This window comes from Rhamphochromis longiceps, linkage group LG3 (assembly GCF_057381845.1).
Source record: "Rhamphochromis longiceps isolate RC_006_pf linkage group LG3, R_longiceps_female_GT1.1, whole genome shotgun sequence".
Lineage (NCBI taxonomy): Eukaryota > Metazoa > Chordata > Actinopteri > Cichliformes > Cichlidae > Rhamphochromis > Rhamphochromis longiceps.
Window position 1 is genome coordinate 41,525,184 of NC_140559.1, and position 25,919 is coordinate 41,551,102.

The 25,919-nt window shown below is 41.8% G+C and overlaps 1 protein-coding gene across 2 annotated transcripts; it reads right to left on the bottom strand.

Moving 5' to 3' along the window:
* Nucleotides 1-172: 172 nt before the first annotated feature.
* intu (inturned planar cell polarity protein) lies at nucleotides 173-25,853 on the bottom strand. Of its 2 annotated transcripts, none has more exons than XM_085398049.1 (17): nucleotides 25,575-25,853; nucleotides 22,773-23,362; nucleotides 20,339-20,424; nucleotides 13,663-13,878; nucleotides 9,885-10,003; nucleotides 9,190-9,279; nucleotides 8,496-8,573; nucleotides 6,895-7,081; nucleotides 6,539-6,592; nucleotides 5,889-5,951; nucleotides 5,400-5,609; nucleotides 3,508-3,600; nucleotides 2,994-3,425; nucleotides 2,456-2,550; nucleotides 2,179-2,368; nucleotides 1,663-1,805; nucleotides 173-531 (listed from the first exon to the last, which is right to left on the bottom strand). In XM_085398049.1, the coding sequence occupies exons 1-17, from the start codon at nucleotides 25,658-25,660 to the stop codon at nucleotides 420-422; spliced, it is 2,844 nt and encodes a 947-aa protein (XP_085254175.1). In that variant the 5' UTR covers nucleotides 25,661-25,853; the 3' UTR covers nucleotides 173-419. The 2 variants fall into 2 exon arrangements, with proteins under 2 accessions (XP_085254175.1, XP_085254167.1); XM_085398041.1 differs by lacking the exon at nucleotides 25,575-25,853 and adding an exon at nucleotides 24,653-24,914.
* Between the last annotated feature and the right edge of the window lie 66 nt (nucleotides 25,854-25,919).

Sequence of the window (25,919 nt, forward strand, 5' to 3'; positions counted from 1 at the left end):
ACTGAAAGGCATTTTTACATCACTGTAAACTGTTTGTGAAAACATCACTACACCCCTGTGTGCTGTGTCCGCGTGGACATGTACGCTGCTGCTGCTGCAGGAAGGTCTTGCATGAGTTTCTGCACAATGGCGTCATGAGGTATTCCCTGATTGACTTGAGTGGATTTTCATGTGCACATAAAAAATGTGTCTAGGGTCTTTTACATGTGCAATAAGGTACAAAATAGCAGTCAGCCTAATATCACTGTTGAAAAAAAAAATGTAAAAAGGCTCCCTACATTTATGCTCACGTGCTTTGACAAGCGTCACAATTTGAATTATCTTCCTGAGGATGTTACGGATGCTTCACTGGTAAACGAAGTCTTAAAGTTTCTGTTCATCACTGCCACTGATCTGGTGCAGAAGAGGATAGCGACAGGTCACAAAGCCAAACCAAAGGAGAGTCTGAAGGCCATTTCCACGGGAACCTCGGGCACAGAGTCATGGAAGCACACGTAGAACTCCTGAGGAACGGGCTCCAGCAGCATGCGTCTGAAAGCCGAAGGAAGGAGACTGAGATGAGAAATTCAATTTACTTAATTTATATAGTGCCGAATCGTAACAGCAGTCGCCTCAAAGACTAGTCTAAGGTAAAGACCGTACAATAATAGAGACAAACAATCATATGACCCCTTATGAGCAAGCACTTGGTGACAGTGAGAAGGAAAAACTCCATCAGAACCAGCCATCTGCTCTAACCAGTTGGAGGTGAGGGGAGGAAGACGGAGGAAAAAAACAAAGATAGCCAGATATGATTAAATGCAGAGTATAAACACAGTGAGTGAAGAAGACACAATGCATCATGGGAATCCCCCAGCAGCCTACACTTATTACAGCATAACTAAGGGAGGATTCAGGGTCACCTGATCCAGCCCTAACTATATGCTTTACCAAAACGGAAAGTTTTAAGCCTGATCTTAAAAGCAGAGAGCCAAGTGCTCTAATGGGGTGATACTGTACTGTAAGGTCTTTAAAACAAGGTGGGCCATTATTATTCCAAACTTTGTATGTGAGGAGACAACATATGATATATATAGTGTATGTGAGAATGAGGCGGGGGCACATTTACAAAACGCCTTGGATAGAAACAAGAAATGTTAAAATTCATGTTATGAATCGACAAAGGAGCTCAGTTAATTCATTCTAAATTGTTCCCCTGTGACCCTTACAAATCCCGTTTTAACTCCATCTCTAATCTGCCTGCCCCTCTCCTCTTTGACTTACTGAGACTGGGAGTTTTTCCAGGATAAACACAAAGTACCAACATCGGGTCCAACATGACGAGTTCCCCGTCTCCTCCCCGTGTTTCACTGAACACACTGCACAATGCTTCGTATTCATTTCAGCCATTAAACAGCAGACTGAGAAAACAGAGTTACTGGAAGTCTCCCTGAATGGGACTGAGACCAGCTTTATCCTCCAGTAATATTATTTACTAAAGCTATGAATCAGGTTTGGCTGCTCGATCATTCAGGTGAAGACAGAAAGTTGAATGGTTGCAGTCCCCAGATGAGGACTCAACCTGAGCACACTTCATTGCTCCAGCTGCCGCCTGAATAATCTGAACATGTAAACCTGTGCGGTTAAAAAAGCAAATAAGTGGATAAGTGGAAGCTGACGTACCCAATGACCCAGTAAGTCATGGTGGGAGCAGGTTTCTTCTGGTCGGTCCAGTTCTCGGGTTTACACTGAAACAGAACCCCGTGTTCTTTGACGGGACCCAGACCCCAGCCGCCGCCCTGCGGCCTGTCTGCTGCACGGCGGCTCTACGGGAAACAAAAATCACACCAACAATCACCTGATTCATTCAACACATTAATGCGCAGAATACAGAAAACGCCCGCTGAGCCCTGCAGGAAACGGGTTTCCTTTAACCACAGTGGAAACTCGTGTTTCCACACCTTAGTCTCTCCATGCTGGGTAAAGAAGTCCTGACCAAAAAGTTACTGTTGAGGGAAATATGAGTCTGTAGCCTCCGTTAATGTGTAAGATCAGGAAAATCTGCTGTATTCATGATGGTCCTGATGTGTTTGTCTATGAAAGAAATCCCAGCGAACCCTTTTTATTGTCAGCGGCAGAAACGAGCTTCCACATAATTCTGGAAACCTCACACTTAAAGGAAACACCTTTCTGTCTCACCCTGGCTGGCAGACTCTGCTGGAAGGCGGCTCGTATGGAGAGGCAGCAGTGGTGGAAGTTGCGAATGAGCTGTGGGTGAATGGAGCCGCTCAGCTGAGCCACCTCTCTGTGAGTGGGAGCGATGAAGATTCCCTGTACGGTTTCCATCAGGACGTAGTGGAACAAGGTGTTCTCTGCACCCGATGTTAGTCTGTGGCAAACACAGGACCTCAGGTCAAACTGAAAAGAGATCGTTTTTATCTGGTTAGTAAAAGGAACTGGATAACCGGTCACTTACTTCATGGTGTTGTACATCTCCTCTGTTTCTCTCTCAGTCAGGGTCTTCTTCAGGGTGCCCAGGTAAAAAGGGTTTGGGTGCTTCATCCTGGGTATCTGATAAAAACATATAAAGTGTATCAAAATGTCAAGGTTAAATAAAATCTGCTTTTAATTGGCTTTTAGACAAAAAAAACAAACATTTAAGCCACTCTCACTTTACCTATTTAAAAAGAAATTCTATTAGTGTGCTTTTAATTTCTTTAAAGTTAATGCAGTCCATCGACTTCCAGCTTTGTTCCCTATAACTTGTTTTATTTGTGACCAGCTGGCTTGTTGCAAACAATTCGGGCAAGTTTTCTGCATTTTCAATGAAAATACTTTGAGCCAAACCTTGTTCAAAACCTCTGTGTTCAGCACTTTTCCATTTATGTGCAGATTTATTAGAAAATAAATGAGATATTTCACATCCTGTAACAAATTTAATTCACTGATATTGGCTAACAGATGAAAAAATAAACAGGAACAAATATAAACTCCTTAAAAGATTACAGATGAACCTTGAAGAGTCCTCCGCTGCCTCCGCTCCCATCAGACCCTCCAGACCCCAGCGAGTCCCGACGACCTCCCAGCTTCCTGGCTGAGTCCGGTGTGGAATGCGGACTGAGGCCTGGAGCCGCTGACGAACTAGACCCCGACCCGGCATCCATCTGCCCCTCGCTCCCGCTGTCCGACAAGCTCCTCTGCGGGCTGGCCCTCCACGACTTCTCCCCAAACAGGGCGCGAGCTCTGTACCCGGACGAGGAGGCTTTAACGGCACCGGCGAGCTTGCTGAAGACGGGCGAGGAGGAGGCCAGGCTGTCGAGCCGGTCACGAGCTGTGGCAGCAGGGAGGAACCAGTCGGCGCAGGACAGGCAGGGAGCAGGCGGAGCATTCAGACGCTCTTCGATACCTGGTTCCAACACCTCCAGCTGCAGCAGGGTGGCTTTCACCTGGGGGCCAGAACAACACAGAGCTTCAGTTTGACGTAAATGATCATGGCAGGAATTCATCTTCAGGTTTAAAAAAGCCCACCTGATCAATGTAAACACAATCAGGTCCAGGAGAGCCTAAAGCTGGGGAAGCACAGCCGCCTGCTTCCAACAGTACACACTGCATAAAGTGTCTCTGAGGACAGAGGGAAAATGATATCATGAAGAAGCATCGATACTGGCAGATAACACACACATGGGCAGAGACTGAGGAGATGAGGCAGAATTACAGTCATGATAAAAAGCACCCCATGACTGCATAGCTTGTAGAACCACCTTTAGCAGCAACAACTTGAGGCAGCTGTTTTCTGTCAGACTCTCACATTGAGTCGGATGAATTTTGGCCCACTCTCTGTGTATAATGTTATTGAGGCTTGCAGGTATTCATCTTTCTTAAGGTCCCACCACAAAATTTATATCAGGCTGGACTTTGACTGGATCGCTGTGACACTTTTTTCTTTTATAGCTACTCTGTTGTAGATGTGCTGCTGTGCTCAGGATCAATGTTCTGTGGCATTACTCAGTTTAGGCCAAGTTTAAAGCTTCTCAGACGGCTGGCTTCACATTTAACTCAAGAATATTTTGGTATACAGAGGAATTCATGGTCGTCTCAAACACTGCAAGATGCCCAGGTCCTGTGGCTGCAACCCAAACCCAAATCATCACCCCTCCACCGCCGTGCTGACAGCTGTTATGAGGTGTTGTCCGAAGAACATCAACTAGAAGTCTTGTGGTTTGTTCAGATCTAACTTTGCAAACATAAGCCATGTTGTTATTATATTTTTAGAGAAAAGAAGCTTTCTCCTGCAAACCCCTGTAAACAAACAGGTTCCAAAGACTGTCATGAACTTTAACATTTAACATGCTAACTGAGAGTCTGAGTCTGAGATGTGGCTCTTGTTTTTTGTTGGTTTTTGTGCAGTTTCTCTCAGCATTGCACCGTCTGTCTCACGTCCACTCCTGGGAAGACTGACAACTGCCTCGAATGTAAATAATCTTTTTTGCTCTACAATGATGGATTTCCAATTGATTGTCTTCCCTCCTTGGAACTGCGTTAACACACACCAAAACAATGTTCCCTCTAAGCTGCGCGTGTGCGCAATTGTGCACTGCTGGCACGGTCTCTGCGCACAGAAAATCTGTGTTGCGCACAAAAAAAAAAATCTAACCTGAATTGAAATTAAAATTAATACTTTAACAATTCTGTTTTGCAGTGTTAGTCAGTCAGTGACTGGCTGCTCCTGTATGGGATTAGAACGATGCCACCTTATCCCATAGTCCAGACAATAATGCGATTCACATTTGTATATACGCAGATAATCAACGTCGTTGACAGGCTATGACAGCGTCCTTATGTGCCGACACCGGTGTTTTAGCTGGAAAAGCGGCTGATGAGGAGTGAAGCCACGTTAATAACAACGTGTACAACCATTGGAGATGTGAGCAGCATAGACGGAACAATTGCTGGAAAAAATGTGGATTTTATACCACTTTTTAAATTGTGTTGATCGGCCACGTAAAAATTAGAGGGAACATTGCACCAAAACCTCTGCTTTCATACTTGATGATCAGTTAATCAAGTGCATTTGATTAGCAGCACCTGGTTGCTGCTGCTACTGCTACTTAATTCCTATGCAAGTTTGCATAGACATTTTAATTTTGGTTCAGGTGTAATATGTCATGTTTTGTCATTTATCTGAGGTTTTACTTACCTCATTTTAAGACTAGAATACTAAGGACCAGATAATATATGCTTAGAATTTAGAGATGATGTACTTTTTTCTTCACACAAGGAGGGTGAATGTAAAGAGGGATTAAAGTGGGTTTTGTGTAAACACGATAATTAAATGCTCCTTTTATTTGAAATGAGAAAAGGAGTTTTGTCAAGGAAAAGAATAAATATCAATAAAACAAGTCAGTGATTTCCTTCCCTACCAGCCCCACAATGAGGAGGAAGTGTCGGCCCTCTGGCTGGCTGTAGCCCGGCGTGGCTCCGTTAGCCCTCTGCTGGGGAAACACCTCTCTCCAGATGACCAGCTGACCCACGCGCTGCTCTGACGCCAGCGGCAGCAGGCAGTAGTGCTGGCAGTACAGACACACGTCCAGCAAGTCCTCCTTAGGCAGGTGGTTGGCGATCAGGTAGGACTGGAAGGGGAGGGAGTGGAAACATGAAAGGATAAATTACTGTCTCCCTTATCCTCTCAGTTAATAATTTAACAGCTTAATTTGTTTGTAAATTTGCTGTTGAGCCACAGAACACACTCATCATCCTGTTATCCCGTGTGAGAGGCCACCTAATGTACACAATGACTGTTATCTGGACGAGAATAGCTGTGTAGACCGTAGATGCTATCAGGAAGTAAAAACATGATAAGGCTGCTGGCGCTGAAGCAGGCATGTGCGTGTTGTGACTATGAAACTTACCTTATAGAACAAACAGGAGCCGAGGATTATATACAGACGCCTCAGGCCAAAGAAATCCTCAGACTGTAAAAGCACATAGAACAAAAAAAGTCACATTTAAGGTTTTCTGTGTGTTGTGTGAGTGCAACATTAAATCAGTGGAGCTCAACAGAATGATCATTTAAGTGAAAGCAGTAACAGCTTCACTGCTCCCAGCATCAATAATCCATCTCTAACCTGTTAGCGCTGCGCGTACAAAGGGACAGACCAGACCTCATTAGCTGCTCATTAAAAATACACACAGAGACATGAACGCCTTCCTATAAATAGTCTGACCTTCTCCCTTCTGCTGCTCAAGACAGAAGACAGATCTCAGCAAACATGCACACATGCTCAAGAGAAGCCCTTATGATGGTCGTGTGTCTTTGCCCACTTAACCTTTTACCCCTGAAAGCCTGCTGCGAGTAAACCTTGAAGCTCGTTTCTGAACAGAGTGGTTTATTGATGTATAATGAGTGTGAAAACTCGTCATTAAGGGTCCAGGGGCAGGTCGTTAGACGTTCTTTATGAGAAAGAGTTAAACCTCACTGACTTGCAGCTGACTGCAAAGACAGCACAGCTTTATATGTGCAGGAGAGAACGTATAAAGGTGGAAAACTAACATTTCTTACCATTTCTCCAAAATCAGAAGACTCAAAGTCAGACAGAACCGTGTCCACCTCCATCTACAGATGAAAACAAACAACCAAACAAAACGCACACACATAAATATTATTAACACTAAAGCTGCCTTCTGCAGTCATTTTAAATGTGATTTTTCATGAACTCTTACGCTTTATTCCCACCACCCACTGTCATTATGAAGTCCATTAAAATTTAATCAGATTTAATAAATCAATCAAAATCAAGCAGGTATTGTTTTTAATATTGAACACAAGGGGGCACCAGAGCTAAACTAACAAGCAAAAGCCACATGTAAGAACAGAAAGATAGAAGAAACTTTACATTCACAGATCCAGCAGTGTACCTTGATTTCTGGAGGCAGCGTGAGCCATCGAACCGCCGGCAGTCCGTCCAGGAAGAGAGTCCCTGAGATGTCGGGCGGAGGTGCCGAGGAGGAGCCTTCCCTCAGACGCGAGGGCTGGATGAGCTGCTGGAAGAACAGGCAGAAGAAATGGTCCAACCTGGGAGCGTGGTCCGCCTTACAGAACGCACTGTGGGAGGACACAATTAGAAGAAATCTTTTTTAAAAAAAATATATTTAATTTTATTGTTTAATGTTAATTCATGAAATTGGCAAACATGCAAAAGCACAAGTTCATCTACTAATAACAGACATGAGAAAAACAACTGAAAAGATGAAATAAAATTGCACACATCACTGCACTCACAGTCGTGTTCCTTGTAATTAGTCTTTTCAGGCATATGACATAAGCACCTTTTAGATTCATTTCTAGAGTTGAAAAACTATAACATATAACACATTTAAATTACAGATAAATCACAGATGCACAGACAGAGAAGAAACACCTCTGATTCAAAAATGTGTTGCATTTTGACCAGTCTTTAGCTGTGTCCAAATTCATGAATTTGGACACAGCTTGTGTCATATAAAATGTCATCTACTTCCTGTGTGATTTCTATCCAGTCTTTAATAGTCTGGCATGTTTCGCTACCCACCATTAGTATTTAAAAAGTATTTATTCTAAGTATTTATCTTTTTCATCGAGTCCAGATGGTAGGTTTCCTAGATAAATTACAGTGAAGTCAAAGACCAACTCCTGAACCAATTATTACATTTTTTTCTGCCAGCTGCCTCAGTGGGAGAACAGCTTTGGAAGAGACCTGCAGATTTATTCCTACACATTGTCCAGTAGTGCTCCTGCTCAGGATGAACAGTTTCTCACACTTTATCTTTGAGGTATAAAATCTTTACCATGTTCTTCCAAGTAAATTGTGGTGTATCAGCGTGTCTCACATAAATTCATCCAATCAGGATTTTTTGTTAATTTTATATTTGCCTCTGCCTCCCATCTGCACACAATATACATGATATACATTTTTCCCTCCTGCAGAGATTTATACAGTCTGGAAATAAACTTAAAAAGTGTGTTGCACAGCTCTCTCCATCCCTTTTATATAATGTATTGTTCAATATGGTTTCTTGACATTTTTTCCTCAAGGTCAGGTTTGAACTTTGGCGCCAACAATGAAGGTTAAGGTCAAATGTTTAGACTTATTGTTACATTTGCTGTGGCCTTGTCCAAGCTGTACCATCTGTGATCTACCATCACGCAAAATATGAAAAATGACAGCTAGAAACCTGCTAACAAAGAGAGACAAACAAACAAGTGATTACATTCCCCCTACTCCCTCCTTACATACATGGGCCTAGAAATGAGTGGAACAGGTCCCCTTTAAAAGAAAAAAAACATGCTCATGAGAAGAAAGTAGATCAAGTAGACAAATTGAGACAATAATGAGTTTGTGGGGAAGGTTTGCGCTTTACAGCTAAGACATTTTACTTTGATTTCAGCATATTTTGCATAATGTGGAAAAATGGCAACCAGAAAGAGGAAGTTCCAACCAGCTCTCAGCAGGACTGAGGGAAAGGCAACAGTGACCAACCTGTCTAAGGAGCCGTACATCACTTTTAGTGTGCGGACTACGTCTCCTACCACGGTCTGCAGATACAGCAGAGGAACCCTGGAGGGAAATGGAAAAATTCAAGCTTATCAAATATTTGGATTAACAGCCAGCAGCCACGGAGAAAAACATTTTTACGGCAGTGCTTTTTTTTTCTGCTTGTGGGTGTTCTTCAAGAATCGATCCATTATTTCCAGGCGTGAGACGATGACTGGTCGGGGCTGACCCGCTACAAACATAAAGGTGGCTAATGTGACTCATCTCGCCAAGCGTTTTACGACCACGTGCTTCTTAAAGAGGCATTCATCTGGCCAACAAAGGACAAAGAGAAGCACATGGTAAAGTTAAAAGCGAGGAGATGAAGAAAAAAAGACGGTCCTTTCCGATTGTTTTTACAGATTGTGCTCTTAAATCTTTCCTTCTTTCCAAAAATACTTCATTTCTGGAGCACAGGTCATGCTCGGAGGATTTATTGCCACATCAGTGACAGGGCAGCAATTTAAAAAAGGAAAAAAGATATACGTGAAAAATTACTGTCAAACTTTAACACCTGCCATGTGCTATCGACTTGTGTAATATCTACACAGCATGTCGAATGTGCCTGCAGTTGACCTCACAGCATAAGTGTGTGTGTGTGTGTGTGTGCGTGTGTGTGTGTAACGCTGCCTGAGGCTACCTCTCAGCAGGAAGGCCGATGACCAGAAGATTGTTGCTTTCTTTCCAGTAGCCAACATGTACCAGATGTTTGCCGAATAGAAGAGACGAACTGGGAGGGAAAAAGAGGATGGATGAGGATATGAGAGATGGTGAAATGGGTGACTTAATTTTAATACAATACAAGAAACACTCTTAGTAGTACACACATCTGCCAAGGCAGCTCACCCTCTGGGCAGTGATCACTTTAAGGGAAAAGTGTTGTAGTTTGTTTTCTTTGATTTTTTTTTTTTTTACGTACGTAATGTGGGTGGGTGAGTTAACCAGTACACCATGGAGCGACCTACTGGGGCGGAGCTGCTACAAAAATTTATTGGAAACTTAAATTAAAAGTGGCTTCATTGTGACCACAACCAGGTTAATCAGGTTAATAGGCAGTAAGTGTCTATAAAGGCAGTGAGCTCCAGCCTGACAAAGTATCAGAGCGTTTGGAATCATAAGCGCACCATGTGTGACAAGAGACCAGTGTCACTGGCAGTACACGCAATACAGGAGTTCTCTTTCCCCTTACATGTGAAGATATCTTCCAAAGATCCCCTTATCATCTTATAACAGATCTATAGGGCTAAGCATTATATGATGATTAGATGGCTCTGCTGATTTTCTTGTGTGCGTAGCCTGGATTCAGCACGCTGCAGCACATTTTATCTTTCCTACCTGATGATCCGCCCGCCTGTGACATTCTCCAGCATGTCACACAGAGTGATGAAGATCCCCCTCACTCCTTTCAGCTGGCTGGATGCTCCAGACACAGGGTACTGGTACAAGACTTCCTCCTGCAGACACAGACAGCAGCGTCGCTTAGCATTGAAACAAACTCTATTGTTAAAATCGCGCACGCTGCATAGAGGGGAAAACAAACTCTGGTTAGTTTTTCAATAGCAGAATGTGAAATATCTGAACTTGGCTGCTACCAAATGCTCTCTGCCATAAATTATGGAGAGAGAAAAAAGAAAGAATGGATGAGCCACAACTCAACAATGTCACTTTGGCTCCAAAAAGCAACAAAAATATGTCACTTTAAAGACCAATGTTTCCAAACACATTTTAAATATTTGACTTTCCTGTCCTGGAGGACACACAGGAATTTAATTGCCATTCGTTCTCAGGGACATAGCGGCACACGGTTAATGTTCAGCTAGTTTCTGTACAACTCTTATTCCTGCGACTGCAAAAATCTGCAGGTCCAAAATCTGCAGAAAGAGCAGCAGAGAATCAGAGCGCTCTGGGGCAGATCCAGCGCATTGTTTGAGTTATTAGTATTCCTCCCAGCACGCTGGCAACTTTAAAGGAGCGGATAAGATCCAAGCCGCCAAGAGGATAAGAGGATGGTGGGTGAGGGGTAAAAACTTTGAATGAACGGCCTCTTATAGCCTTGGCAACCAGAACAAAGGCACAAACGAGTGCCGATGGGAGATATTCACCTTGGGGGACAAAGCACGCACGGAGAGGCTGCTACAGAACAACCACCACAGAAAGCAACTTCAGCCTGTACACAAACATCAGCAAAACATCGCACAGCTAAAGCTCAAAAATATCACCACTGAACCTCTCCGGTTCCTACTACCCTACAATCAAAGGACTTAAAAAATCAAAGTCAGAGTTTAGCGGGTTCGTGCGCAGCACTGTCATTTAGAAAAATCAACCGCTGGCTGATGTGGCTCCAGACAAGCTGTACTCTCTATCACCAGTGCTCTTTAGGTCGAGATAAAAAAAAAAAAAAAGAAAAAACTCTGGCGTGCAGAGACACAAAAAGGAACTGCAGAACAGTGAAGTGCAACCATAAAGGCAACGTCAACCTGCCAGCAGCGTCCACGGGGAAAATGTGATTACAGTGTGGGAGGTGTGGGTCAGCAGAGACTTTGGGATTAACACTTTACTACAAGTGAGCTGTGTCCTACCTACGGGATGTTAAAACAGCACCATGCACATGGATCTAATTAAAATAGGAAATGTTATTTTGTTTATAGCCCGACTGGAAGAACAGCTCGCTGCTGCTGCAAAGGGAACGTGGGGCAGGATAGAAAGTTCATGGCATTAAAATGATGGAGAGCACCTCTCGCTTTTCTCTCCACTCTCTAGTTTTGGTTGGTAGCACCCGCAGGCGCTGGACGCTGTCCAGAGTAGTAGTTTTCTGAAGTGTCTGACTCACATCAGAGAAATTCAGAAGAGAAGAGAAGCTCACCACTCCCAATCTTGGGGTTTCCTACACAGCTACGGCCAATACTCAATACTCCATTATCAGAATGCCCTTTGTCAGAATGTGGATAATTAAATCAGTCTGTTCAGCACAGCTCAGTGTCTTAAATTGAGTTTTATAGAGTTTGCTCCGAGTCATGAGAGCCGTTGACCACAAAAGTCACGATCAGATTTCCGCAAAAACCAATTTACTCTCCAAAGGAATGGGAAAATATGTGGTCATCCGGGGTTTGGATATCAACAGCAGCCTTTAGGGTTCTGTTTATTCTGCCAGTTTCAGTTAGGTCAAACCTATCAGCAGTATTTAAGGTCTGAAGGTGGCTTTCTCTTTTAACAGCTCCCTACATGTTGTTCTTTAATAGCAGCCTGTTTTCAGTGGAGGACCTCCAGGAACCTTTTGCAGAGAAACACAGGAACTCTGCTTGTAATTCAACTGGAAGACCCAAAGTCTAAATGTAGCTCTTTGGCCAATAAATCCTTCAAATCGTACCTTTAGTGCTTTGGTGACAGTACTTATAACCACTGTGGAGTCAGCAGCACTGCCTTTTTTCCCAGCAAACACTTTTTTCTTCGTTATAACTTTAAATACTAGCTATAAATGAGTGAAACAGAAGCGCCAGAGACTTTGACAGAAAACTAGATGAATATGAAAATAAACAATTGCTATTTTTTTATTTGTCTATCCTTTTGGGATTCAATGGAGTCTTTAAATGCAAAAATGTTTTAACATTTTGCCAAAAAAATTGTGTCAAAGCCAATGCTTTATCTTTAATAATATCCTAGATGTTGCTAAACCTCAGTACTGGTGGCTAGCATGGTTGCATAGACATAACTGGGGAAGGATACAAAAATTCCCCCAAATACTTTAAGTTTGCTTTCACCAAACAACAAGCTGCTGGTTTACACTTACGCTGCACTTCAGGCAAAATTAAACAGACAAACAAAAACAGGTACTGTAAAGTTTTATAGCTACTGTTTCAAAATAGGACATGTCTGCAGATGCAAATGTTTCATAACAAAATAAGTAGTTTTATTTTTTTTCCTACATAAAGCAGTTAACCTGGTATCACTGCAATGAGCATTCAAAGTACCAAATAATTATATACTGTATAGCTCACTGTAGAGTACCCATGTGGTTATTAATTCAAACATTTAAATAGTTTATTAGTAATGTTGACAGGCTCACTTATACTTAATAGGCTGGGTCATTATTTAACTCAAATATGTTTTGAAGCTCTGCAAATTTTTTTGAAAATGGAAAAAGAGGACTTTAAGTTTGTGAAGGCGCGTCACCTTTTATCCAAGAAGCTTCTTCAAAAAGATGATGAGAACCAGGCGCTTAAACCCTAATGGAGGTTGTCCCCTTTGGAGGTGGTGGCTGACCCACTATTGATCACAGCAGGATAACACACCATGCCACGGAGCTCAGATCCTCTCAAACTGGCTTCAAGAACATGACAGTGAGCTCACAGTAGTGTACACAGTCACCAGATTTCAATCCAGTAGAGCACCTTTGGCACGTGTTGGAACAGGAGATTGTCATCGTGGATGTGGAGTGAACAAATGTGCAGCAACTGTGTGATGATGTCATGTCAAAAAGGACCAAAATCTCTGAGGAATGTTTCCAGCACCTTGTTGAATCTGTGCCATTAAGAATTAAGGACGATCTGAAGGCAAAAAGACAGTCTAGTCTAGTCTAGTACTAGTGTAGGTCTTTGAGTATGATTTATGGCTCCATGTCTGTCTGTGTAACTTTTGAGTTTCACACAGAATATTGAGCAGGAAGATTACTGAGACACGTTCATGCACAAACCTCCAAAAAGGCAACCGCATGTCTGCCATCTGGAATAAGATATCTGTATGGTTAAATACTGACTGGCTGAAAAGCTGGCTCAAACAGGAAAAGAAGCCACATCGGACTTTGTCATCGTGAGAAATAAGCAAAGCAAAAAACAATGAAGATCAGAGAAACAAAGAGAACAAGCACAAACAATGTCTGCACTGGAGACTTTTCTCTGTTTTTAAACACTCGAGTTTCATTTAACTTCAAAGAAGTTCTTTGTCTATAAAACTTGTAATTCTCTGTGACGTGGCAAACCTAAAGGATCAACAACAGCACAAACATGAACAAGAGTGAGACTGCAGACTGCAAAGCTCAGCGCAGCACCAACGCAGCACAAAGATTTCACTAAATGAACTTTAAAGACTGTTCATCGTAGCATTTTTATTGTCTAACCTCCTCCTGTGGTGATGTGGAGTCCAGTTTTAGTGACAGGTACATGACGATATGAGGGATGTGCGATATGGACATCTGAAGTTCGGCTGTGTCCTCGCCCCACAGCAGCCGCACCAGCTGGCTGACTGGAGGAGAGGCCTTTGTCCTACGGATCAGGGAAGCGTCGCCAGCGCTGACCCGGTCCAACGGAGCCACGGTCTCCAAGGTCAGCCTCACCTGGAGGAGGAAGACATGAGGAAAATCAGAGAAAAACTACGGAGAAATAGTTCTGAGTGTAAAGGAACAAACCGAGACACAAAGAAGAAAATCAGCCATTCTTTTACAATATCACTTCATCAGTCTGCCTGCCAGGGCCTCTCAGAGATTTCATTCATTTCTAAAAATTCTGCAAGTCACTGCGTCTCCACATGATTATACTTGGCGAGGTGTGCATGTGTGCCATGCTTCCAAAAGACGGGAAAAAAGAAAAAAAAAACCTTCAATCATTACACATTCACTAAGGAGAAAAGTGAAAAGCGGGACGGCGACTGTCAAAGAGAAAGTGACACTGACATCTAGGCTTAACCGCAGCATGACACATAGCAGAGATCGGTGCGGTTGTGTGTGTGTGTTTGACTAAAATTAAAACCAGACTGCTTCACAAGGCCGAGGAACAGCGCTGAGGCAGCGGACGGCACTGCTGCTCTCATTCATGCAGCAGTTTTACTTTCCATCCACAGTCCTCCATTTCACATTGTCATTCATAGAAAGTCGCAGTGGAAACAGACACAAGAGCCGCATGGAAATCGGACCATCCGCACATGGAAACACATGTGTCCGAGACGCACAGGAGGATGAGAAACTGCAACTCTGCGGTGTCTCTGTTTAAACAATTTGTCAGACCTACATTTAAGTGTGATTATAGCTGGAGTCAGAGGCTGCCTGTTGACCTCACAGATTAGGACACGATAGACGAGTCTGGAGACAGATGAATTAAAATCATCGTGCTGGAGTTTTGATTAAAGAAGATCTGTATTGATTTAATCAAACTTTTTAGTTAGGCCCTGTGATTACTGCTTTCTCCATTTCAAGAGAGCCTCTTTTATGCACATACAGATTAGAAACACACCAAAAATGAATCAACACAAAGAAAGACCGTGTGGACGTATGTGCGCTCATACGCAAACACTGAATTAAAGAATCGTTCAGGCTGAAGTTAGTGCTGACGGCTCACAGTAAAGACACGCTATAGTGGCATACCTGCGCACACGCTGTGTTGACTCTGGGCTGAAAGCTGTCAGCGCCACAGAGGCCAATTATGGAGCTAAACTGATGCTAATTCAAGTAAATCAGTCAGAGTCCAGATGTGAGAGGGAACAGCTGGTTAACATAATGTGTGCAAGAGTTGCTCGGGAAGAGCTGGATGAATAAAGCTTTACCTTCTTCCTTCCTTTAACAATTTGAAGCAGGCCTCTGGAGCTTTTCCTTATTTTCTGTCAGTGGTTATACAACATTGGATTATAGTGGTCATATTAAACGTGGTCAAATTTCAAATACTGAGCTGGGCATGTGCAAAAGAACTCAGAGTGCTTTAAACAGTGAGTTCCACGCATTTTTTTCTTCAAATCTTTAATCTGTATGATGTGGTATAGAAACCATATCACTATCATGTTCATCAGAGCACATAGTCTGTGAGCGCAGAAGCCCCGCCCACATACCATTCAAACCTTCTGTTTTTGAGGTACAACCAATCAAAACAAAGCTGAGTTAAAAGCAGGACAAAAAATGTTGTGGATATTATTAAAGATGATACACTGAAACAAATAAGCAAGTCTTTTCACAACTTATTAAAAGACTTTTTAAATCTACGAAAATAAAAGTAATAGAAGATGAGTGACAGCAACATTTAGGGTCTGTTGTTCAGTTTGCTGTAATGCCAAGACCTAAAGAGCTCTTTAGGAGGAAAAGGACGTGGAAAAAAAAAACATATTTAAATTATTTTTTAAAAATATATTTCACTCCAAGGAAAATTACCTACAAGTGGCAGAGATTTTAAAGGGCTGGCAGCCCAAGCAAGTTTAATCCAACACCAAACTGATGTTAAAAGACGTCTCCAAGAACTCCCTAATTTCATTAGAGGACCTGTAGGTAACTCTTGATGTCGAAGTCCATCTATGATCGAGACTGCACAAATTTACCTCATTTAAATTTAACCTACATGGGAGGTGTGCCAGGAAAAAGACTTTGTACTCCAAAAAGAGCAATAGAGCAAAATTATAAGTTGAACAAAAAAACAACCATCTGAGTGAACCCTGGCTTTTTATAATAATGTGCTCCAGACAGACGGGTCAGAGTTACAGACGGATGGACACACGGACCAGGGTTAGTATTACCAGACGTCTTTAGAACAGACAGTTCTTCAGGAGAAGACGCTCATACCAAATGTGAAGCATGGTGGTGGAAATATTAGAGTCTGGGGTTACTTCACTGCCTCGGGGACTAGAAAATATGCCATCATTCATTCGAATGCGAATTCTGCATCATATCAAACAGATTTATGACACAGAGAGGCAATCTGTGTTAAAGCAGAAGCTGAGCTGGAAGAAGACCACAGCTATAGTTTGTGGAAGGCTCTGTCACAGAAGCACAGGGTTTGAATTGTACTCAAATGCTGGAGGGGAATTTGAAACAGGCAATAAAACAGGACAGGACTCAGCTGTACACCTGCACCCAAAGAAAAGAGAGATATATGGTTTGAGAGATGAATAAAGGAGGCCACCTACGTCCACTGTGACTGACCATCGGTGAACAGACATGGTGCCCTCTAACACCCATAACGCAACCACTACACCTTCCCGACCTTTCATGCACTCAACATTCATCAAGTTGATATGGGGAGACAACAGCTTGTTGTGGCTAAACTACACAATATTAGCCAAAGCTATACTTCATTCTTCATTTTTACACACATAAATATTATATGTAATGAATCTTTTGTAAAAACCGGCTGAAGAAAAAGACATTTCCTTTATGTGGTTGTCTTAAACTAGGTCACATTTATATGAGGATTAAACCCAAAAATTAACGATTCAGTTAGCGTTGGTATTTGAGATATCTTCAGCTAAAAAAGTCAGGTTCTCACCACATCACATTTTATTTAGTATTTCAACCCGTGAGCGCCAGTGAGACTTTAGCGTGGCACAAAGGGGCAAAGCAGAGTATTGCTTAAAATACTGTGTTTAACCAAGTATAAATTTATGGGATATTTTTAGACCAGCTCAATTTCTTTTGTTTTAACTCAAGACTTTTGTTTATAAGAAACTGCTCCTGCTAAAACACAGAGCGCAGTCCCACTTTCATGATTTCCAAATGAATAGTAAATAAAAAGCCTTATAAATACCATATGGGCAGGGCACTTAATTACTTTTTTTAAGCTGGTATGTTTATTTGACCATCGGACATAAAAAAAAGATATATTAATTTGCGTGTGTTTTCATTTTTGTGCAATCATATTTTGTTTACCTTAAACAAAAACCTATAAATCACACTGATGATATAGAGCAGCGGTCCCCAACCCCCCGGCCACGATCGGTACTGGTCCGTGAGTCGTTTGGTACCGGACCGCGAGAGTTGAGGATCGGGTGTGAAATTTATGGTTTTCAGGGTTTTTACTGTTAACTCGGTCTTTTCCCGTGTTGTAGCTGTGTGTCTGATTTTGAAAGAAATATTTACGCGTTACCATAGCGACCAGAGAGCATTAAGGGGCAGAGAGGAGGATTTTACTCTCAATGTTGTTGGCGCATTTCAGGAGGACGCTGCTAATAAAGTTACACAATTACACAGTGAATTTGCGTTTATTATTATATTTACAAAATACCACAATTTTGTCTTGGTCGTATCATTTTATTTGTTGTATTTAACTGCGACACCTTAAAGGTTGGTCCGTGAAAATATTGACTGACATTAAACCGGTCCGTGGCACAGAAAAGGTTGAGGACCGCTGATATAGAGGTCTCAAAAACTCTTGTATCAAACATGATACACTTGGGATTAAAGGGTTAAGTGTCTTTCCTGATAAAAAGTTAATAAGCTGACATGAACTGAAGCAATATGGTTGTGCTTGCATGCTGTTTATCTCTTGTCCAAGGTCAGCACCCTATGGGGTGAACCAAGCTGCTTTAAGTCGTTTTTTCTAAGTAAAATGTTTGCAGGAAAAGCAGAAAGGCGAAGTGAACAGAATTGAGACTTAACCTCAACCCACAGTGAGTAAGTTTTAACCACTACATCTCCACTGTCACTAGTCACACCAAAACTACAATCTGGTTGTGAAACACAGAATGTGAACTATGCCATTTATTGCACACTGTAGAACCGCTCACACTGATTTATGCGAACAGTTTTCTAAAGAAAAAAAAACTCAATCTGGAGCTAAAACTCTAACACGGGCATTGTTTGCTCGGAGAAGTAAATAATAAGCCGATGCAGACTTTCCAAAGGTATAAATCTGTATTTATTTCTCCCAACTTTAGACTACATGGAGCCTACCCAATATATTTTAGAAAAAAGATCAAATTACCTGGTCAAAATGTTTAAATCTTATTTCTTTAAACCAGCGATCGCTCCCTGAGAACTCTCCAAGGCCTGTCAGCACTAACCACAGGCCACCCGCCTCTCCAGCAGGCGCCTACATCTGGGAGCTCGGCCATTTGAGCCAATTTAAGGGTATTATTAAAGAAGAAGTTAGCGCTGGTGAAACACCCGCTGATCTACCTTTCAAACTCAGTGCTGCAAAGTGACTTCTAAAAGCTGTAAAAAAAAAAAGAAAGAAAGAAAAAAAAAAACTGATTTAATGATAGCATATCTTTAATTATTTTGGGTGCACAGATGATGAAAGCGGTAAGTTCTGAGCTGTGGACATCAAATTGAAATGACGTGAAAAATAAGGGTGTACCACAGTTTGAAAGAGGCTGGGCATAAATTGGGGAAATCTCTGAGTAAAGAGGCCGAGTGGGCTAACTGCAGCACTTTCTCTCATCATAAATAATAAGGATGTGGTTAGACTGGAGTGTGCTCTTGCTAGAATTCCAGTCTGTTGATGTCAGTCATTTACCGCTCATTCATGGATGGACACACACATGCAGGCACAAAGGAAAAGCTGTAGTTCATTCAGGGTTGGTAAAGGCCATGGTGGACTGACTTTAATACTAATATTTGTCCCTTCAAACTTAATAACTACTGTCTGTGTTCCATTTGGCAGGCTCGGCGCACAGAAACACACTCTATCCTCCAACAAACCCACACGCACACCAAACAATGATTCTGTCAGCAGCACAGCTCTATTTCAAGTTTCTGAAAGTCATCACGGTGCCTGAGGGGCTGCGCATTTTTCCCCAAAAATCTCTCTCGCTCTTCCCGTACGATGTAATTTAGTTTCCGACTACAACTTCTAATCAGCTGAGCTTTCAGTCCCGCAACAGCTTCCTGTGGCACCGAAAAATAGTCACACCGCCGTCCCGTGCATCCGCCATGTTTGCCATCAACTCTGCGTACACTCTGTCATTTGCAAATTCCTTCTTTTTGATGGTCTGCTTTTTGGTGAAAATGCACATCTGAGACGCAGACTGCGGGTTGTTGTTTTTTTTTCTTTGCTGACGATCAAAGGATCATTGAAGGCTTTCTAAACAGTGCTGGCTTATGCTTTTTTACTCACAATTTAGCAGCTTGGCAGGACCGCTGCGTTTTAAAGCAATTTGATCTGTATCTGCATTCGACAACTGCTGCTCATGACAGGCAGCGGGATCTTAAAAGCATACATGCTGCCTTATACATTTAGAAATCAAACCAAATGAAAAGAGGGCAACACAAAACACTCATTAAGTGGCCATCAAATAAAAAAGGGGCCTCCCAATATTGACAGTAAGACTTCTAGCTTTATTTATGTTATACATTAACTCTTTACGACTTGGAGCCATTTTTATACAAAAGGCTCAAAAGTAATTTGACAACTGACTGATGAGCAGCTTCATGACCAGGTAAGGTCAGTTCCCAAGTACACAAAAAACAAGCCAAGAGTTTGTAAAGAAATGGGATATTCTTCAACCCAATAGAGCATAACTGTTACTGAAAATCAAACATAAGGCAGAGAGACCCAAAAACAAGGAGCAACTTAAGGTGGAAATACAGCATTTTGTGAAGTTCACGGGTTCTAGACTTTTGACTGCAAAGGATTTCAATCAAAGTGTAAAAAAGTATTCCTTATATTAAAATTATGTTAATCTTTACAATTAATGTTGAGCCTGTGTTTACAAAAAAATGTCTGTAATTCATAAACAGTTAGTGGAAAACTAGTTTAAAAAGATAAGCTGAAAGTCCGCACTTCTTCATTAAAATCCACCGTGGTAGTTCACAGAGGCATAACTACAAAACAAAAAACATGTCACTTTGGAGCTAACTGTTAACAGAGGCTGAGAATACAAACTCCTGTTGATTCGCTGTGTCAAAAAAAAAAAAAAAAAAAGGCCATAAAAGCCATAAATGAATGCTGCTACAGGTAATCCAGGTACGTCAGAGCTATCGTCAACTCCCCGTGTCAGCTTTATCCAGATCTGGAAATCATCACTGACTACACCACCGGCATGTCACCAATTCCAAACACCAGCAGAAAAAGTGATTTTGGCAGCTTCACGCACACACTGACCTGCGTTGGTCCCGGGATGCAGGAGAGAACCCTCTCGATATTCTCCGAGGTCACGTCGACATCGTCTACAGCTACGAGCGCATCGCCTGAGAAAAACATGCAGAAAGTATATATTTATCAAGTAAACTGGCTCAATCAGGACAAAAGCAGCAAGTTTTAACAAATACACTGTCATCATACAGAAAGATAGACACGCCGTGTATATTAGGACTGAGACATACAGTGAGAGTTAGAAAGCATCTGGTAGATATACAAAACAGGTTTCTTTAATGTAACCATAACAAGGAAATGTACCTTCATTTTTTTATGCCAACCCCTTTCCTGTAAAAACTAATTATATGCAACTGCAATCTGCTACTAAACCCACTGCTGTTTGCATTCGGTAAAGAGCTTCACCTGCTCTTGTGCAGAGAAGCGCTCCACCGACTCAGTAACGGAGCTATTTCAGGTATTTAAGCAGTCTAATTGTTCAAACATGTAGCTGCACTGCATAAAAGCTCCTCTAAACCATAACTGATGTGGGTAGTCATTTGTGGTGAAGCACAACTGGCATTCCTCTGTTTGCTGGTACAACAAAAAAAAGATTAGTCCTCCAAGAAGAAAATCACTTCAGAGATGCTTAGCTTTCAGACAGACAGGACCACATCTGACCGCACAAAGTTCCAGTCACTCTGCAAATCTGCAGTAAAAGCTTTATTTAAGGCGGAGGATTGTAAAGGTTTAGAGTTGGTCATGAATAACGATTTTCTTTAAAGTAGATGAATTAGGTTTAAGGCATTTTTTTGCTAATCATTGGTATCATTATTATTATTTTTATTTTTACAGATTTACAATAAAAATAATTCATGTGGATTTTGCTGATTTGGCTCTAACGCAGCCACATCTCTCTTTGCAGTCGCCACTCTGAAGTCTAGAGCAATATCTCACCTACACCCGCTATCTGATTGGTTACATGACAAGAGTAAAAGGCCATCACACAAGTGCATTTAGTCTGAAGCAGCTCCTGAAATCTGACAGAGCTGCGGTTTGAAAGTAAGGCAGCGGTTATCGCTGGAGTTGCGATAAACATCGCAGTCCTCTCGGCTGAAGTTACAGGACCACAACTGTTCTCGATTTCATCGCTGACAAGCACGCAGAGCTTCAGCTACTGTAAAATGTTAACAGAGGCTTTTTTAAGGGACAACGCAAACAAGTATGTGAGGACTGGATCATAAGAAATGTGGCTCTGGTAAGAAAACTGAACGTGATTATCTCCCCCTATAAAACTGACATAAGTCGACCCCTAGTTTGTTCTCCTCTTGGATCTTCGCTAGAGGATATCCCTGACATGTCATGCAACACACAAGAGCCCAACCCACAAACATTGTGTTTGTGAAGGGAAATCAATCAGAAGAAAGCTAAGCTGAAACCTTTTTGTTTCAAGCAGACAATAAACTGAGTGACTCCAACACAGCCTGGGATAAACAAATAAGGAGTTAAAAAAAAACACAATTGTGAATCATGTAAAGCTGCTCTGAGCGAATACATGAATAAAAATATGGCACTGAATAAATTTCTTTAAACAGGGCAGATAGGTCAGTGTGCTCCAGACAGATTTATACTGCTTACTAGCACTATGGTTTCAACACACGTGGCTACTACCTACACTGCAAGAAGCAAAATTAAATAAATAAGATATGACAAACTTAGGTTACTTTGTTTACTATGATAATGATGATAATAACAAGTCAATTAACAAATCCTAAGAAATGAACTTTATTTATAAACATCATTTAGATACAGTTCACATCCCAATTTGAGTTTAATTGTGTAATTTAAAATAAAACAGATTATTAAACAGAAGGCAAACGGTGTGCAGACTTTTCTCTTTTCCCTAAGATTTTTTTCTTGTGTTGCATGCTAGAGTCATCATTTAGGCTTTGCTTAGGTGATTATTAAAAAAGAAATCTGCGTGCAGTCACTATGGCTATGTCGTCATAATTACAGCCCGTGCTTTGGCAGGGCACTTGTGTGGTGTGGAAACTAATGTGTCAGTACTAAAACACGACTCCACTAAAGCCTGACCAATCTAGGGTTTTAAAAACCGATACCAATATTTGGTGATTTTTTAAATCCCAAGCACTGGTTGTATTTTTTTTCCTCCCATCTCTTCTACTTTTTAAATTTTCATCTTTATCAGTACTAAAACAACTAATATCTAGACTCTGCTGATGATTGTTACAGAATCTTAATGGCTACATAGCTACTTTTTCCTCACTTGTGAAGGTAGGAGTTTAGGTCTGAGGATGGCGCAAGCGCCTCCGCAAACAGTTTTGTTACAATTAAGTGATTAATTTCTACCCAAATACTTTTCTTTCTCTGAAGTATAAGCTTTGAAGTAACAAATATATCCCTCACTGATAAAACCAGCTGACTTTTGGATTTATGTTCTTACCAATTAGGATTTGGCCACATTTGATGGCTGGACTGTTTGGTATTAATCCATGAACAGTCAGTCTTTCCTCCCGTGTGAGCACTGCAGGGTCTTCCTGACCTCTGCTCCAGGCAGGGCGATGCACCACACCCAGCAGTGCTTCCAGCAGGCCTCCGCCATCACTCAAAGGGGTCGAAGAACCTCCTAAACGTTTAGGGTTGAGGTAGACACACACCTCCTTCAGCTGCTGCTGCTGAACAGTCACACCCTGCCTTTGGCCTTGCTGGTTCTTCAGGATTGATGCTGGAGGCGATGAGCTGTCTTTACACCCATCCTTCCCTCCTCTACGCTGTGAAGGCCGCCGTTTCCTCCTCAGGATCCTAGCCAGCTTTTTAAGCGTGGGCTCACCTTTTGCCCGTGAGCCGCAGCGCTGCTTCTTGTTTTGCTCTGTGATGATCTCTGCCTCTTTTTCACTGAAGCGAACATGATTGGTGGATACACCTTGATTCACCTGCTGGGCCAACGCAGCCTCCTCTTCGCCCTCGCTCAACTCGAGGTAGAAGAGCTCGCCGTTCTTCTGAATGTCGTCCAGCCATTCTGGTTCCAGGTCACTGAGAGAAAGCAGAGGATTTAAGCCTTATGTACTGTTCATATTCACCGTATGGTTCCAAGAATTCACTCATAATAAGTGTCTACAACAAATTTTGAACTGCAGCTGAATTTAGAATGTATAAATGGCATGTTTGCCATTAATAAATGGAGGATTAATCATGAATTAATGCTTCAGAGAGCGGGGAGTTTATTTTTTAGGTTTTACAACAGTTGTTTTTGCAGAAAAGCAACCATTATCACACAATATCAGGTCCTGTTTGACCTAAATATGTTTCCCACACTTACTGAAATGCCAGCTCAGGTGGCTTTAAATCCTATTATATCAAATGGTTATAATCTCCAACCCCTCTTTGATCTCTGTTTTATTCTCAGTTAGCTCAAAATAAATGGATTCTAACTTCTTTATTACTAGATTACTTTTTATTAGTGCCAACAAATAGGTATGTAAATGACTTGCACTTATATAACACTTTTCTACTCGTACTGACCACTGAAAACTTGTATAACTATATATTTATATAGCATTTTCTAAACTTCACACAGAAAGACACCAGCCAGGATTCAAACTAGGAACCTAGGCGACAGTGCAAACTACTCCAACACTGTGCCACCCTTTAATAAGATCTCATATTTCTGTTAAGCCAACATCTGACCTCTGTGCGACCTCTGTTCCTATTGTGCACCACATATAATCACTATTTTAGTGTTTGAATATTCATCCCTGATCCCTAACAGGCCAGCAGCAGTCTCTGTAGGAATCTAGGTAGATGTGGTGGAAATACAGAAAGGTCCTGTAACAGTGTCAAGGTCTCACTGCCCCTTAAAAAAATACACACAAACATGTTGCACTTTTGTTTGTTTCTGGGGGGTTTCTGAGTGAACTGTAGAACAAATATCAAAACTCCTAAAATATGTCAATGTCTACCATGTGCATGCTGTAAAAACAGAACAGAGAAAAACACCATATGTACAAACATCATATGTAAAAGAGTTGGAGCTATTTTTGCCTCGGGTCTTTCTTCTTTTAACTTTAAGAAGTTGCGGTAAGTAGCTTTTACACGGCATCCATAAATTTACTAAGAAAGCATGTAATTATTTATGAAGGTTTACCTCCCAAGTTGAAAACATTGCCCAGAGCTATGAAAAGCACAAGGGAGGAGACGGAAACTGCGGACACCGCTCTCTGACAACCTAGCAGTACTCCCACTCAAAAGCAACATTTATCTGGACATTTGAAATGAACAGACAGGTGAAACGTTTCTAGTCTCTGACACATAGTGTGTCCTTACTCTGAGGAGTCGGAGCTGCTGAAACTCGATGCTGTGGATCCACAGTCACTACCTTCGTCGCTCTGGGCTGTCTCTTCGTCCGTGTGGCGGCTGGATATACTTTTCCCGGCACAGTGGCGGGGATTCGCGGTGGCCATCGGTTTATGGACGGCTTAGTTCACCAAAAGCGCGAAAAAACAGAGGAACTTTCACCAAAACAAGCACCAACATCCACTCGCCATGTTGTAAGCAGTGGTGAGCGCTGTGGTGTGGTCACGTGACACGTGAGCACCGAATTCTATTGGTGGATAGCACAGTTGCCCCTGACAACGCAGAAGCTTTTGCTTCTTGCTAGCTGCTTTCCTGCTGAAGTTTCCTGTTAAAATAGTGTTTTCCGTCAATCACGCCGCCAATTATTAGCAACATAAGCATATCATGTTATAACGGGTCGGGGATACGGTTTACTTCATGTTTACGTACGATAACACACTTAACGGTTTATTTGGCACCGTGAAGCTATTTCCTATAAAATAATGCAGCAAGCACACAGACAACAGCTCAAGCCTGCTCATATTATACGTACTATGAGTAATAATTCAGTTTAACTGCTAATGATTTATATGTTTTAAATTTTTAAAAAAATCCAGTAAAGAAACTGAAAGAATATGGAGCCTTAAGTAGCCTATAAAATATGACAATATAGGCTTTTATTTTGTTAATTTGCACCTTTATTTTGATGCCCGGTGCCTCCACCTCCCTGAATACATAAGGTTTTTTAAATCCCCTCAGGATTTCAGCAAAACAGTGTCTCCGAGCAAATGAAAGCACGGGACGTCGCCTTTGTAGAAAAATAAATAAATACATAAATACATACATAAATAAATAAATAAAGTGCGTAAATGCTCTGTATGCTCACTGAGGGTAAAGTGAAGTTTAGACTGACCTGTAAAGGAGAACACTGCGGATGGAGTCAAAGTCCTCCAGGTTCTTAGAGAATGAACCTCCATCTATGGAAACGTTGAACATCATTTATGTTTCATGTTTCCACCGGGACGAGCCTGCCCGATAAAAGAAGAAGACTCCCGAAGAGAAATCCTTTAAAACTTTTATTAGTCCTCCTGATGGATGCCTCTTCTCCGTCCTGAAGTTTCTGTATGCCCGAGCAGCAGCGTGCAACCCAAACTGCGTCTGAGCCCAGACAGGATCCTCCCCCTAGTTTCTCACGTCAATCACAGGGTGCACGGTTCAACAACAATTCAAAGCGGGTCCTCCTTTATTTCTTTTCTCC

What these genes read in the sequence shown, in the direction of transcription:
- intu (XM_085398041.1), bottom strand. Translation starts at nt 24,789, where the DNA reads ATGGCCACCGCGAATCCCCGCCACTGTGCCGGGAAAAGTATATCCAGC. An exon ending in ACAGGCGGGCGGATCATCAG is followed by an intron (nt 9,280 to 9,884) that starts GTAGGAAAGATA and finishes TTTCCCTCCCAG; the next exon opens with TTCGTCTCTTCTATTCGGCA. An exon ending in CTTCTGATTTTGGAGAAATG is followed by an intron (nt 5,952 to 6,538) that starts GTAAGAAATGTT and finishes GTGCTTTTACAG; the next exon opens with TCTGAGGATTTCTTTGGCCT.